Genomic DNA, 16,759 nt, shown 5'->3' with positions numbered 1-16,759 from the left:
CTCTCTACAACAACCTGAAAGCAGGGTGTAGCCAGGTGGAGGTTGGTCTCTTCTCTCAAGTAACCAGTGATAGGACAAGGGCAAATGGCCTCAAGTTGTGCCAGGAGAGGTTTAGATTGATTATCAGGGTGGTCAAGCATTGGAAGAGGCTGCCCAGGGGAAGTGGTGGAGTCCTCATCTCTGGAGGTATTTAAAAGAGGTGTAGGTGTGGTGCTTAGGGACATGGTTTAGTGGTGGATTTGGCAGTGCTAGCTTAGTGGTTGCACTTGATGATCTTAAAGGTCTTTTCCAACCTAAACGATTCTATGATTCTAATGTTAAGGTCTGGGAAGAGGAATATAGAGTCGAACAACTTGTGCATACCTGTATGTACAAATCCTTTCTTATAAATATTATAAAAGTTGTAAACAATATACCTACTCATATATTGCACACATAGCATCTGGCCCACAATATCTGAAAGAGAATTCATCCCAGTAAAAGTAATTTATTTCATAGAGGTCTGTCTTCAAATAACATTTTTCTACTCAAAAACCCTGCCTGAATAAGCAGAGTTTTAATTCTAAATTTTATGTTTTCTGGCAGTTGAATTTCTGTCTCTGCCCACAGAAAAGATGTAGTATCACCACACTGTGACAGCATTAAGTGCTTTGGGTTTTTTTTACATCTGTTAATTCACCCTTCACTACCTCCAATCAACTCCTGTCCAACTGTAGCCAAAAGTTAATTAAAGGGATTAGCGACTTTCTGGTTCACATAAAATCATTTAGTATGAATAGTCAGGAGGAACAGTGACACCTGACAAAACATCTTAGGACCCAAAATTCTTAAAGGTAACCAGGCCGGATTTTTCAAAAATGTACTGACTGGAGTGATGATTAGCTATATCAGGATTTTTTAAATCCCCTGGACTAGGCTTTTTTGTAGGAAGATAACTACCTTTAAAGATTCTTGCCCCTTCCCCCACGCTTTTCCTATAGTCTTTACTCAAATGGTAAATAATAGAAATTAATGTTTCAACTTACCTTCCTCCTTTGCATTGGTTTTCTCATATCTTAGATATTTTACTTTTGGTTGATGAATTGGACAACAATAGACCTTATCACAAGGCAAAATGTCACAGAAATTCACTTCAGGGATCCTGCTGATGGGTTGCGTGCTCTGAGAAATTGTGCTTTCCCCCTGCAATGCTAAAGGAAAAAAAAAAAAAAAAAAAAAAAGACACAATTCTCCCCAGTGTTCTGTGTCTATTGGCATTTTATAAGAGCACCAAAATTAAAAGCCTGCTATGTATATGCAGACCAGCAGAGATACAGTACCTGCTGTAGTGGTGGAGGGAGAGGGAACAGAACTTGAGGTATTGCTGATGAAGAAAAGCAATTCATTAAGAAACGGACATCAGAGTTTTGGACCAAAACAGATTGGTCCACAATCTATTACTAATTCTAATTCACTAACACTAATTTAACTACTTGCCTGTAAATCAGATGTTTTTCAAAATGTCTCTCATGAATGCTGAGTAAATATAGGGTTGATATTGTCAAAGCACTGTAGAAAGAGAATTATTCTGTAGATTTACATCCATCTCTTATGTAACATAATATGAAAAATACCTTGACAGCACCTTGTCCAAACGTAGCAATGTAAGAGTTAACTATCTGATCACTTCCCCTTTAGTGGGAAAAATTTCAACTGAATTTAACGGGATTTAGATCAGATACTTACACACAGTATTGTATTCATATACTTGTATATATGTATATATACATATACTTGTATTCAACGCAAGATATGGTCAGTTTTCCACTGTCAATAGAATCACTACACCAGTTCAAAGTACTCGGTTCACAGAGGCATTGTAAGCCACAGGTTTTGGACTGGAAACAGAAAATGACTATCTCAAAAATCCAAAGCATACTTTGCACAAGTCCAATGTCACAAGTTAAACTTTCAGAGTCATGGGACTACCCATCGCATTGGGAACAAGTTGAGCTTTATTTCACACAACAGAATCACTCTGTATATCAGAAATTGTACTTTGGCACAGAATGATTGCATAAAACATGCAGAGTCTCATGAGTCCAACTTTGCACCTGTGGCACGAGCCACTGAGATACATTCAAGGTGCACCATATATTGTGACATGGACAGAGATTAGTTGTGTGTGTACCACATGAGTATCTCACTTTTCTAAAACGATTTCAACCTTACAGTATTATCTTCTTTCTGACAAGTAGAAAGGGAAAGGAAGAAACAAGTCAACTTGTTTGATAATTAACTGTTACCATAGTGCCATAATAGCAACCAAAGCTATTATGGTCACCCGGAAAATCTTCACGGAGCAAGACTGTTTCGTCTTTGACAAACCAACCTAGAAAAAAAAAGTTCGGTTAAAACGGCACATAACTAAGCTAATACTAGCAGATTAAGAAATACTACACTAGTCTGACTTTAAGTTAACCCTGTTTCTTTCAGAGGAACCATACAAGTCATCTTTATGTAGGGGTCAATGTCTAAATAGAAAAACTTAAGTAATGAAAGGCTCCCTAAAACTGTGAATGCGCTGTACACTGTTGATAGTCTGGGGACACAAACATTACACAGGAAGAAAGGGTGGGTAAAAACAACAGCTCCTTCTCTTTTCTTCCTGCCATTTTTTGTACTCTTCAAGTATTTCAAAATCAAATTAAGAACTCAGTAAGCAGTGGCCGCAACTAAAAGAAAAGCAGCTTTCAGTATATGCTCAGACCATGTTAAACCAGGGCTGGTGTAAATACAGAAGAAAGGCACTTTCCAAACAAGTAGGATGATCTTAGATGATGGAGCATTTGATTGTCATTATGGAATAAAGAACATTTGACCTATTATTTTCTCTTGCTTCCTGGCACTGGCAAAAGCAAGGTAGGCAAATGAGCGTTGGTTCATCTTAAAGAACAGGACTTAGTAGCCTAGAAAGACTGTCTTGAAAAAGGTCAACATATATTCCCTAACTCATTCAATCCCTGTGAAAAGGGGTCTTCTCTTTATACTATACCAGGATATGGGCAAGAGGAAGTCATTCAGCAATAGGAATGACATCCTATCCAGGTCTTAACCACCTGAAAGACAGCATTATCCAGTACAAAACAGGAGATGCTACCTGCAAACAACAGTGAAAGACTCATCCAAGGAAGCAAGCTGAGGAAGAATTATCCCTGTGTGGACTTTCAAACCAAAATGAGCATTTCTGCGTAAGGCTGCACTGCACCATGGGAGCACACCTATGGGCTCAACAGTTCTGTTGGGCTTCTCCTTCACACCATTTACACAGCATGGATCTACTCTCACACACGCAATGTATAGGCAAGAAGTAGAGGTGTATCGTACATATTTTCTGTCTCAGTAGTTAGTTTTTAAGCTTCCAGCATGACACTAAATAATTCTGGCTAAGGAATTTGATTCTATATTTAGAAACATGAAAGCTTTCACCAATATTTCATAGGCATATTTCATATATTTAATTTCACTCACCTTGCTGGATTTTAGTGGGACTGATTTTTTTTTTGATGGCAAAAGACTAGTAGCTCGACTATACCTGCTGTAAGAGACAAGATCCTCTTAACATTCAAATGCTTCAGCAACTAATAAATGAAAAAGGGACATTTTCAATAGGGCATTAATGTCACTTGCTTTCGCAATTTTAACATTCAAAAAGAGAAAGGCAGAAGTGTCATCAGATTAATTTTCAAGAACAAAGGCCTCCAGTTAACTCATTCAGGTGACTGCTATTAAATGCTACATTTGATTTCAAAGAAAACTCAGGGAAATGGTTTAGAAATAGAAAATGCTCATCACTTCCACTGAAACACTAATGAAAATTCTTTCTTGCAGAAGCAGCTCTGCAGATTTCTCTTGGCAGCAATTTCCAAACTCCAGGACTGTAACTGGACATAACCCATCCTTGCTTTATGCAACAGAAGCAATTACAAAAATGACTGCAATTTAATAGCCATTTCAAATATTAATTTTGTCAGTGATTTAAAAAATACGAGAAATTTGCATTTTTGCACAACTTAAATGCTGGAAATGAGCTGAACTCCACTGTCAAGCAAAATCAGTTTTCACTTCTACCACAGAGACCAATTTGCCAATTTCTGTGACAACTATCAGAGAACATCACAGACAGAGGTACCTGAGTTTGCTCTCTTCACTGACTGTTGACTTTAAACTGCTCATTCGTTTCAGCCTGGCTAGTTTCCTATTCCACTGTTCCAATTCTTCTATCCTGACTTCAAGGTTGTTGGTTAGTTTACAAAGCTGCTTTACAGCACCAACATTCTCCATAAAGATCTGATCCTGAAAAGCAAAACAATGACAAAAGTAGATACAGTATATTCATCAACCAGACGTAATAAGCAGTAATGAGTAAGAATTCACCTACCTAAAGATACATCGAATACTTAAAATGCAAACACAAGTTATCTCACTGTAAATGGGACACACGACTATAAAATCCTTTTGCTAGATTGTAGAAATTGCTCATGTTCAATTTGCAGTAAATTGAAAAAGAGGACTTTCAAAAAAATTTCAAGAAGCTAAAGGGCTTTGTAGACCAAGATTTTAAACTATATTTTACCTTCATACTGTGTTGAATTTTAAACCCTAACACTATCACAGGCATCTACTCTTTAATTTGTAGTGCTGCAGCTGAATATAGATTTCAGCATCCCTTAGCAAAATGTACATCCACCGCCTACCTACAGGACCAACTAACCTGGCTCAGACAAGCCAGAGTTTCTATCCATGTTGTACACACAATGTGAGTCACACAGGAAGATGTGAGACAAGGAAAGATCCAAACCAGAGGTCAAGCTGTGATGGCATAATATTTTGTTCTCCCCTTCAACCTCTTCAGGCTTTTACACGAGTCCTGTAAGTTCTAATAGCGTGATGAGCTCTGCAACTAACACAGTTCAGACACCCTCCATTTACTCCTTCCGAATATTTCACCCAGGAAAAGCCTTCTATTCTTCTACCCACTGCTTATCATCTAGGTATCAATCTGCTGCTGGAGAAGCCCTCAGTACAACCATCCAGGTAATAAGTATTTTATCAATTTCTGAGCCCAAAATGGTTACTGATCCACTGCAGGGACATGGTAACAGCATACTTTCTTTGCTGTGTTTGAAAGAACGGCTTTCTCATACTAATATACAACCAGACTGATGCATTAAACCTTGGATGAAGCTATTACCATAGTTAATGTTGCTAAGTGTTCCAGTCTAGTCAAGTCAATCAGAAGTAAGGCCAAAGCAGAGTTTTGCTTCACGATGTAAATGCTACGCACAACTTTCTTTTAAAGGTGACCACATTCCACAAAAACAGACAGTATTTTGTATAAACAGAACCAGAGCACAGGTATCAGTGGTAAGTTGCAAACTTCTCTATTGCCAGAAGACCAACAGTCTGTTTAAATAAAACTGACTTCAAAATAATCTCCTGTGCCTAGAACTGTGAAATCATTTATACGGTCACTTGTCCTCATATCAATGATATGTAGCAGCTGCCCTTTCCATTCTTTTCAAATCATACATGAATCTCTTCTAGGTGACTTCAACTAGCTGAGAAAAGAGCTCATCTGGCAAAATGAAGGAATACTTTTCTTGGGGGAAAAAAGGACTGATTAGAGTTTTACTGCCTCACTGATGACAAAGTACTGAGCACAGTGCGACTGAGAAGAGAAGAAAGATTCTTGTCCCAAAATAGCAAATTTCCATACAGTTGAAACATTTCTCTAGATAAACTAGCAGAGCCTGGTTTAAATCTGTAATGCAATCAATTAATTTTACAGAGTTCAACACCTCCAAACAGGTAACTGACAAAGAGACACAACCAAACCAGCCAATATCCTGCTTATCTGGAACTAAACCTGGAATGTGAGGTAACAAAGTTCAAGGCCTCATCACCTGCCTAAGAGCAAATATATGAAGCACTGTTCATTTACTACTCAAGGTGCTGAGCTATTCTGGACTTGGGAGCTCCAGACATTTAAAGCAGATGTTCCACCTGGACATCAGATGTTCCAAATCTCTGAATTCAATATACATCTTAAACTGTTAGACACAGATCTCTCCTGCCCCTGTCACCCCAAACGTCACAGAGCTGACATTCACATGCTCTGCCACAGGTGTTAAGAGAAAGACGAGAAAGCATAGGTTTACCTAACCATATTAAAACAATGTCAGTGTTTGTGAAGTGATCCCAGACCTAGCTGAGTAGTCAAGAAAATGCTAAGCAGCAAATAAGCCATTGCTGTAACAACTCATTCCTGCTTGGGCCGCATCCATGGCAGAATCAGGCCCTGCAGGGTACAGTAGGCATTCTCCATTTGCTAGGTCACATCCCTGGAAGACATCCCGGCAAGCAACGTCCAGAGACCCAAGCTCCACAGGAGAAAGGGAACACGATGGGCCCAAACAGCAGGGCTGTGAGGCACTGTTACAGATGGTATTCTGTGTGATATTTCAGCAAACAGAGATATTAATCAAAAGCTCAATTGTCCAACCTAAAAGTTTTGTCAGAAAAAAACTGGCTACCCCAAAGCAGTTTTGTGGGGGCTCAAAAATGCAAATGATGCTGCAGTTGTCACACCATGTAACAGGAAGGGCTAAAGGGCAAAATGAACCAAGTGTCACTATCTAACACCACTGCTCTCTATGAGCATCTAGAAATCAGCTATAGGCTGGAACCCTGACCAAATACAGCAAAATTTCTACAAGTCTCCTTTTCAACAGTATAACAAGAAAGCGCTCTTTCCACAGTTTTATTCAAGGTGTCTAATTCATGCTTCCTTTGTATGGAATACAGCCTAGCAGATTTAACCTATGCATTTAACTTATTTGTAGCCTATCAAAAGAAAACAAGTTAAATGCAGTATTTTTTAATAGATATTTTCTCCAACTTTGGTGGTGTAAACTTGTGTTTTCTATAGAGTAATGAAAGAATGCATGATTATAATGAATACAGGATCGTGTTCATGACATCGTCCAGACAAGATGAGGTTACAAATCTGTAAAACCTCTCTCTTTCCATCATCAGCTGTAAGCGGGAAAAAGCTGGGAAGGGTCCTTGACCTGCAGTGAACCAGCACACAACAGAGGGGCTGCTCTGAGCAATGTTCTGGACAAGCGCTGTCTGCAGTCATGTGTGACTGGACTCTCTGACTGACAGTCCCTTGAAGTTCTGTTTCTACAGGAAAAGTAGGGGACAAGAGCACAGGACAAGAGACTAAGGCATTGTTTCCAACCTATGAGCATGGTAATTACTTTGTGTGCCATAAAGATTTTATAGTATATGACTTTGAAGGTATAATAAGGATTTCAGATGGCAAAAAAAACCTTCCCACAGAGCGCACAGAGCTAGCACTTGTATTTGGTATGAAGTGACTACACCAGGATTAGAGTAAGGAAGTTTTTCTTTAACAAATACAATGCCATCATTCCTTAATTCACTTCTGGAACACTTAATTTAAACACTTAAAACACAAATGAAAGGTTTGGCGTCCCCCTTGTTGGACCAATGCTATGAAATCGCTATCCACTTTCATTCAGCAAAATTAGATTTTTTCCTTTTCTCTTTTATTGTATGTTTATTTATTATTATAATGAGATTTTAATGTAAATACTTCTTGTCATTAAAAGATCCAGCCACTTACTAACACCTGGCAGTTCAGTTTTTCTCAATGGTTTGCTAAACACTATTTTTGTAAATATATGTGGAGGCCTAGAGTTTTGTATAAAGCATAGTGTGTGTTTATAGCTCCACATAAGAAAGGAACAGCCTAAATACACACCTCCACTTTCTCTCTCAAGACCATACCTTGTCAACCATGAGGAAGTTTTCTATTTTTTCTCCATCGTTACCAGCAACTTCTCCAACTTCTCTAACAGCTTGAGGTAAAAGTTCCTTCACTTCCTGGGCTATTATTCCTGTTCACAAGATAACAGAAACTAAAGTCAGGAAACAGAATGGCATACCATTGACCATGGTTGTGTGCTTTGAGTTGCCCATCCTAAGAGCTACAGGTACGGCCAAACATGATCTAGAACTTCCCTGTGGTAGGAAAATCTAGGATTTCACTTTTTTTTTTGTCCATTCCAAAGAAAACAGAAACCTTTAGAATTCCCATTTCTCTGCAATAAGAACAACATTGTTTCCAATCACATACTTCATTCTCATTAAACCTCTAGAAAAATAACCTCCTGTCTTTAAAAATTGAAACAGAAGTTGGCAAATTACCAGAAATACTTAATTTTGGCATTTTTATATCACAAGAGAAACACAGTAAAGTGCGCAATTGTAGTATCCTAAGGAATGAGGATGAAATAACAGGGTGTTAAAAGGCATTATAGCACAATGAACAACAGTGGAAGTTAATGAAAAATGGAAACAGAGCTGACTGAATACCTGTTTCATGGGTATTTTTTATTCCCATAACAGATGCAAATTCAGGCTTGTAGTCATACTCCACCAGCCTCATTTGTGTTATTCTTCTCAACTGCTCGTTTGTATCGACCTAGTTGGACAAATACCAAGATCCACATGTTGAAACACTAAGAATGTCACAGCATCTAGGACTTCACTAAGACAGCAACAAGCCTGACACAGCCACTTGGCGAATCTTCACATTGCAAAATATTGACAATCTTCCCGTTCCCCGTTAGCAGAGTGCTATTTGTATACCCTTCAGTCTGACAACTCCCATTTACACAGATATCCCCAGCTTCTATGGTCAGTCTCTTCCAAAGTCCATAGGCGATGGCTCTACAGAAAACAGCGGTACACTCGATCTCTTTAGGCCAGCATTTCAGCACACCCAGGATAAAGAAGCTGCTTCACGTGTCAGAACAATGATCCACACATGTGCTGTGGTGCAAACATAAATGTCCTAAATAATCCACAGCCCTCACCTCCCGGATATTCTGTTTAGCTCGGCTGTCAGATGGATGCATGACTCTGCCCATAACTTTTGCATTTCCACAGACAACCAGTGCTTCGTCTGGTGCATCTGTGTTAATTCCTACTCGACCATGATAGACTATTGTCTCTGGAACATGTCCTCGCTGCCACAGCGCATCACTGTCATTCTCAAACTGCCCTGGGTTAGATGCCTGGAAGAAAAAATTATGTTTAAAGATACAGTATAGCATAGATGTACTACTGCTTATCCATTAGAAATTCAGGGAAAATGAAATGCCAAATCTTTAATATTTAAATTGTATTCAAGAGCTTTTCTAACACACCAACAGAAAAAAACAGAGTGGAGTCACTTCTAAGTGTTTCTGCTCACACAGCATTGGCCTTACTGCTTTTTCCCTTGAGTTCTACTTTATTATCACCTTAAGCTAAATTATCAAAGTCCAAACCTTTCCAAATTTTAACTTGACATTATGACACATAATTATTCTTCATTTACCAGCAAACTTCAGCTGAGGCTGGAAATCAGAGAAGAGAAAACACGGCAGACATTAAAAGGAAAGGTTTGGGGGTTTGGTTTTTTATATGCATTGGCCATACCAGTTTCTTTCTTTTACATGCTATTTCACAAACTTTTCCAATATGTACTGAAAGCCTGTGCCAAATAGATCAGAGGTGATCTTTGCTTGCATTCACAGGTCCTGTTCTCCTAAAGTAGATGCTCCAAACCATAAATGGCATGTACTGCAGGTTTATAGAAAAAACGCTTGAAAACAAGTAAGGGAAAAAAAAAGAAGCCCAACTGCATTACCTAAATGGTAAATTACAAATTGAATTGTAAATCATTTGTGGAAAGGACTCATTTTGCTCTCTGTTTACACAGTACCTAATACAGTGGAGTCTTGCTCCACAATGTAAATATTAAAACAAGGAGTGGGATGGGAGGCAGGAAGAGGTAGTGAGACAACCTTCTCCCTCCCTCCTTAATTTTTTTTTTTTTTCTACAATCATCCAAACATCTGCTGGGGAGCCACAACCACAGAGGAGGTCAAGTTTTGTAGAGCTGAGGTTGACTTTTCAGGCCCATTCTATTTCCTGCAATCATTTTGCACCGATGTCACACAGACAACCACCTCAGCACAACTGAAGGAATCATAGAACCATAGAATCGTTATGGTTGGAAGAGACCTCAAAGATCATCAAGTCCAACCTTCAAATGGAGAACTGTGGCACAGGGGGAGAAAAGGCATCCAAACTACAGCCCAGGGCCATACCTTGATGTACATTTCTGGCAGCAGAATCAGAGTAGGCAGCCCACTCCCCATCACCCACCTCCACCTGCCAGCCCTCAGTTCTGCTAATACCCTAACACAGACAACGATGGAGGAACCAGCTCAACTTAAAATTAACCAAGCATAAAAATTAGGCTTATTTTTAACACGGATCAGTCCTTATTCCTGTTCATTGCAGGGCCCTGGAAAAACAGTTGCACCAGCATGGCTGAGGAGTGTGGGAACAGGGGCAAGAAGCCTGATAGGGGCAGAAATGAGTCAAGCATTGTTCATTCAGTGTTGCCCTAAAACGAAATGTCCAACAAAGCATGGCCGAGGAAATACTTGTCTCTTTGTGGGCATTTCCACAACAAAACACACACAAAAACATTAAGTCACTAAATTAAAAGTCTTTTGGCATTCTGAGAAGCTTACGTCTTACTAATATGCCTCAAAAATAAAATGGCATAGTGAGATTTTTTTCACTTATTTGTGGTTTTGGACTGGTAGAAAACACTGCTCAATGAAATGGGCAGGATCAAAATCACTTTCTAATAGTAATTTCTGCAAGTCACAGCTACCACATGAATTTTGCTTTTACTCAGCAACTGAGATACTGAAGTATAAATTACATTCAAAACCTCTTTGCTAGGTTATAGAGACGCCTGAAGTCTAAAAATAGCAGTTCCGGAAGAGGTGACCATCTGGAAAAACAATTAATTACTACTATCTAGTTAATCAAATGTCATTTTGACTGAGGGATTATTCATAAATTCTCTAAAATCCTCTGTAATGTCTAAAATTAACTCATATTAGAAATTTCATGTGAATGAAACAGGGTCTTTCAAAGAACACCAAAAAACTAACAGAGTGTGTATAATTAGACAAGGCATTTGGTTTCAATAATTAATTTTGTTAATTTTTTTTTTAAAACTTTGAATTCAGGCTTTAAAATTTGAGTCTGAACAAACGTATGATCACAAGAGAAGAGACCTACTCCTTTAAAGAAGCCAGATTTTCACAAGGCTTTGTCATCTGCAACGCATGGTGCTGTGCACGTACCACTGTTCGTCAGAATTAGAGCATGATCTGATATGCCCCATAACCACTACTCAGCCGGTAGTTTTGTTACGTTTCAGTGTTTAAAGGGTCAGAATACGAGTTGCTTTCTCTCACAGTGCATTAGCACAGCTTTGCCACTTTAAGGTAACCAGCGGCTGGCTCACTGTACCCAGCCACTGAAACCCTGTCAGACATCTGGAAAATGACTTTTTTTTTTCTTTCCAGCTTTCCTGTTGACATTTTCACCACTTCAAATCACAGCCTCTTGATCCTTCTGCTTTTCTGCCTTCTCTTTTCTTTGTCTGGAATAGTGGCAAAATCTCACTCCCTGGATTCCTATTAAAAAACTGTCTCATGCACATCAAAGGTGCTCTCTTCATTGAAATTTTAAAAGACTCTTAACATTAAAAATGGTAGAAAAAAGTAAATTTCTAAATCTTACATAAAAATATGTATCTTATAAAGCAACAATAATCCCAAGGATGAGTCAAATGTGAAAATTTGGTGGCTTTCCCAAATTAGTAAAGAGATGATATTTGTAACAGTGCTAGATGCAGAAAGAGAAATTCAGACGGAAGCAGTATTGTGGAAATTAATGGACAAAAAAGGAAAATAACTAAATATGCAGGAATGATACAAACACAATGTTTCAGTGTCCTGAAATAAAAGAACCCACACCAACAGCCAGGATGATAAAACTTCTCAGCAGAGCAGAAAACTACTGAAATCCAAACACTGCTTTCAAAGCCCTTTTGCAGTTCCACCCAGAAACGAGCTCTCAGCCATATTGACCTCCAAAAATCTAACTGTAACTTCAGAAAGAAGGTTTATGGCACAAGAGCATTTACCAAATTCCTGGCAAGTGCAGGAAATTGTTTTTTCTTTGAGGTGAAACTATCTGGAAAAATCAATGTATTTTGCATTGGAATTCACAACAAGCTTTCTGTTTAAATTCTTCTATAGTTCTACGTTTAATGTTTTAAAATCCTGATAATTAAAAGATAACAACATGCTCATACAATATGCAACTGTAATTTTTTTTCCTCAATCTTTTTGAGTCAATGGTAATTTTTATGCCCAAGAATCACCGCCCCCCCATAGTCTCCTGTGACTATCAAAACAGTAAATACTTTTTACATGAAAGCAATATAAATTTCTACCTACCCTCACAATGATCTTTTCAGAGACATTTGCAGACAGTAGGTAGAATTGGTCCTGAGAGACAGCATACAGTCCAACTACCAGCATGAAGTATCTAATTTGAAATTGATTTAATCAAGACAATAATTGAAGTAATGTCTTCTCACAGAATAAATAAATAAATACAACTGCTATTATCAATACATAAAAAGATAGCCAGAATGTTTTTTTAAATGTATTTATGTCACTCTATGAAAGAAAAAGTATTTCCTTCACTCTCAAGTAATATGCTCTTTCAAACCCCATAATCACTGAAAATGAACAAAATTAAAGTAATTTGACAAATTGAAGTAATGAAGACTCAAAGATGAAGACCCTAAGATGAAAACCCTTGCTTCCTCAGAAGAAAATGATAATTATTTGGGTTTTTTGGCTTCATGATTTTGTCAGCCATCATTCTGGCTATGATTTCCTGAAACAATCTCTAACCATGAGGATGAGGTATTTTCTTATATTCTCATATCCTTCTGTGACTCTAGAAAAGAGGTCTTTAAGTAGATACCAAATATCACAGAACTTGAATAAAATCTCAAATTTGGCAACGCTGATATTTTTCACAAACATCAGCTCCCTTCTAAAGGAGACCACCTCTTTTCCACTTCACACACACAGGCCAACTAGCTACAGCAATACCTCTGGTCAGGATTAGGTTTCCCCTTTTTTCTCATATTATTTGCTGTTGTTTCACTGAAATGCAACCTTCCCAGTGTTACTTTAGTTATCTGGTCCCCTGGCAGATCAACTCTAAAACAGAAAAGAAAACAAGATCAGGGAAATGAGCATTTGGAGATCTACCTGGATCAAGACAGGTTTCCTCAAACTCATTAAAACAGTTCTGAGAAAAACTGACAAATGAAAAAAACAGAGGAACCCCAGTAAAGACGCAGTAAACCTGGTTTATAAAAATGCATTAAGAGCACAGTAACTGACAAGGAGATAAACAGGATAAAGCACCAGTAGTGGGAAACTGTTCTTAGTAATAGGAGTCTTGTGTTTCTTGGTCTGTTTGTACACAGCCTTCAACACAATAAAACCATATGTGTTCCATATGATGGGTAATTTAGTGAAAATCAAGCTCTTCTCCCAAGCACAAAGTTCATTTTTGCAGATTATATATTGCAGCCTTTATCCCAGCACTGTCCTGTCAAACTTGACACTGTGTTATCTTTTTCTGTTTTAAGGCTTATTTAATTATTTACAGAGAGCAGAACAGCTCCAATAGATGACACATGCCAGAAGAACAAACATTGATTCTGCCAGTGAGTTAAGATGCAGAAGAATGGCAGAGTTCCAGGGAGAAGCTGCCTATGTTTCTAGCAGAGGCACTCCCCCTTAAAAGCACTGCAAATACATCTCATGCCCATGTAGAACAGGAATGTTACTGACATTTTTTAAGACGGGAAACGCATCTGCCATACAGCTCTAAACACCATACAATAGTGTTGCTGGCTGAATATAAGTATTTTGGATAAGCATCCTTAACACATTTGTAAAGCTGCTGAAAATTTTCCTTAATGAAGGGAGACCAGATATATATTACTATTGTATTTCTATGTGCACACCCAGAATGGAATTTTGGATAAAGATCAGAAAACTGGCTTATAACTACTACAAGTTTCCAAGAAACAACTACTTTACATTTCAGACCAAACACGTATTGAAATAAAATAGAAAAATTTTCTCAAATTTCTTACTTAACAGGTTGGAAAGTTTTTTTGCTTCTATCTGACTGAGACTGTTCAATAGCAATTGTTTGATTTGGAGCTTCCACCTGCAAAGAAAAAGGAATTTTCAAAAATGACAAGAGTATTACATTTTCAAACACATAAAATCTTAAATAGAAATCAATAGGCAAATTGCATCTGAAGCAGTGAAATCTCCCTCATTTCTCAGGGAACTTCATAGAAATTAACTTGGGAATTGACTCCTGATCAACTGACACCTGACAGCTAGTCTGAGGACCCAAATCTTTCTGTGGATGTGATTTGGAAGAAAAAACAAACAAAGTCATGCACTAATTTGCAAAAGACAAATTGTTTCCTGAATCTAGATTGTTATTGGCTCAATCTATCCCAGAGCATAAATGTAGATATTTAACATAAGAACTGAACCTATGAAAGGTAGTTCCATAAGTTATTTTAATGTAAATTTCTGTACCTTTCTGGAATGGTACAAAGGAACACTTTGACTCAGATGGGAACAGATGACAGTAATATTCACTATTTTCTTCTGCATTAGAATGCATTAAGCAAAACTGGTAGTAACTGCCTTGTAAAAGAGCTACATGGATTTTTTAAATCACTGAATTTTGGTAGTAAGTAAAAAAACCTGATAAAATCTTTCAGAAAGACTGAAATTTCTTACTACTGTACATGCAAGTTTGTGGACCCATATTGGTTAGGAAGTATTTGGTTCTTAAAATGGAAATGGAAAGCCTGCCAAGAAGAACTGGGGAAATTTTGTGGGTTTTCTACACATGAACTGTTCAGGAAAAACAGATTTGATTCTTTTTCTTTGCTTAGTGAATTGTTTTTTCAACACATCCTTTTGACCAATGGGTAGACTGGCCACCTACACACCAGCTGACGCCCCTGCACTGCCCACAGAGGGAACAAAATTTCAGTCCAAGAGAAGGAAGTCAGTGAAACCATGGCAAACAGGCAAACATGATGTCTTTCAGCATGTATCAGCACAAGCATCGATAAAACATCACTTTTTTTGCAAAAGAGTTCCACACAGAAGTCATTAGTAACTTATGAGCATTCTCTTTTGTCAGTTCTTGCTCAAAAACAACTAAGAAGAGTTCATTTCAATTATTTACCTCATTCTATGGATAATCACATACTAACTTGTTAAAAGTAATAATCACAAAGAGGAGAAATACTTGCCTTTATTCCAAAAGCTTTCAAGTAAAACTTTTCTATTGGTTTCCCTCCCAGCTGAGTTTTGACATATTTTGGATGTCCAGTGATTCTAATATGAACTGTGATTTGGAAATGATTCTTCTTCTGGCACACAAAGGCATCATCTGTTGTTGAAAAATTAAATCCTTTATCTGTGACAATGTCATATCCTACAGCAGGTCTACAAAAACAAGAAGGAAAGAATAGCAACTTTAAATATAGGTCTATTTGAGTGACATCTTGAGTTCCTATTTTTTATGTGGTCTGAAAATCCATCTGATTTTTACTGACAAAATGGGAGTCGAAATACATATTTACAATCACCGGTTCTACCAGTATTTTCTTCTTAGCCTCTCAGAGGTGTAAAAATGAAAATCCATATAAAAGGTGCTCTAATTCTAGTCTGACACATGAAATATTTGGAAACCAGAGGTGGAGAAGCTTACATAATTCTCACAAATCTGGTATAAAAGAACTCTGTGCACCTAAAAGCACAACCAAACCTTTTAGTGTATTCAAGCATTCATTATCACATTGCGCTAAAAAACAGAGCTGAATGAGCGGTGCGTACAACAACGTGCTAATGAGCCAGCAGGACTTTCTAGTTTAACCCCGAATTCCTACACCAAGTGCTTCTGCAGAAGCTGCTGGGATTCAAATAAGGTTTTACTCAAGCTGAAAGAAAAGCAATCAATACTGACCCTCTGGCCAGGTGACTATAAAACTCTACTTTCTCATGTTGTCCATCCCATCTCAACTAAGGAAATCCTATTCCATTTATTCAAAGGGCTAATTTGTCACCCAAAGAGTATTCTGTCCTTGTGATGCACAGTAAACAAGATCTTTCTAAAAGAGCCAGTGAAGTCACCATCCCAACCATGCTTCCAGTCCTCTGATTTAAATGAAGGATAATTCTGAAATGGCAAGGTTCTCTTATATAGGCATTGGCTTTTCTTGCTAATGAAAGTTTGATAACGATGATCTCATCTGATGCTGCTGAGAACCTCTCATTAACGCAATTACTGAAGATGGCTTTTCAGAACTGATCCATTTGTTTGCACATTGTTTGTTGGAAAAATAAAAACATACAGACTTTACAGGAAACGTACAGACTTTATTATCTTTTTATGAATTATGAACAAAAGGCCCCTTTCAAACAATCACTGATTATCTGGGACAGAGAAAACTACTTTGTAACTACTTTAAAACTACTAAGTCATACGCTAATTCATATTTAAAATTATAATGAAGTGTCTACCATCTCCTCAAACTATCATTATTAAATAAGCAAAACTGCTTCAGTTTCTTCCTACAACTGGTAATTCTTTTTATTTATGTAGGAAATGTGCATATTTCATAGTAGGGAAA

At 37.7% G+C, this 16,759-nt stretch overlaps 1 protein-coding gene across 1 annotated transcript in view; it reads right to left on the bottom strand.

Annotated features, from left to right (window-relative positions):
- Positions 1-1,445: 1,445 nt before the first annotated feature.
- MYRFL (myelin regulatory factor-like) overlaps positions 1,446-16,759 on the bottom strand; it is a gene marked incomplete at its 5' end in the record, with an annotated part of 17,252 nt that continues 1,938 nt past the window's right edge. Inside the window, 11 exons of the mRNA XM_009702357.1 lie at positions 1,446-1,548; positions 2,286-2,371; positions 3,511-3,577; positions 4,172-4,335; positions 7,858-7,967; positions 8,446-8,554; positions 8,949-9,149; positions 12,453-12,543; positions 13,122-13,232; positions 14,183-14,259; positions 15,377-15,572. Of these exons, the coding sequence (XP_009700659.1) occupies positions 1,446-1,548; positions 2,286-2,371; positions 3,511-3,577; positions 4,172-4,335; positions 7,858-7,967; positions 8,446-8,554; positions 8,949-9,149; positions 12,453-12,543; positions 13,122-13,232; positions 14,183-14,259; positions 15,377-15,572 (1,315 nt within the window). The remainder of the gene's footprint in view (positions 1,549-2,285; positions 2,372-3,510; positions 3,578-4,171; positions 4,336-7,857; positions 7,968-8,445; positions 8,555-8,948; positions 9,150-12,452; positions 12,544-13,121; positions 13,233-14,182; positions 14,260-15,376; positions 15,573-16,759) is intronic.

Source organism: Cariama cristata, unplaced genomic scaffold, assembly GCF_000690535.1.
Source record: "Cariama cristata isolate BGI_N322 unplaced genomic scaffold, ASM69053v1 scaffold2966, whole genome shotgun sequence".
Classification (NCBI taxonomy): domain Eukaryota; kingdom Metazoa; phylum Chordata; class Aves; order Cariamiformes; family Cariamidae; genus Cariama; species Cariama cristata.
The sequence above is the reverse complement of the archived record's forward strand: the minus strand, read 5'-3'. Positions and strand labels throughout refer to the sequence as shown.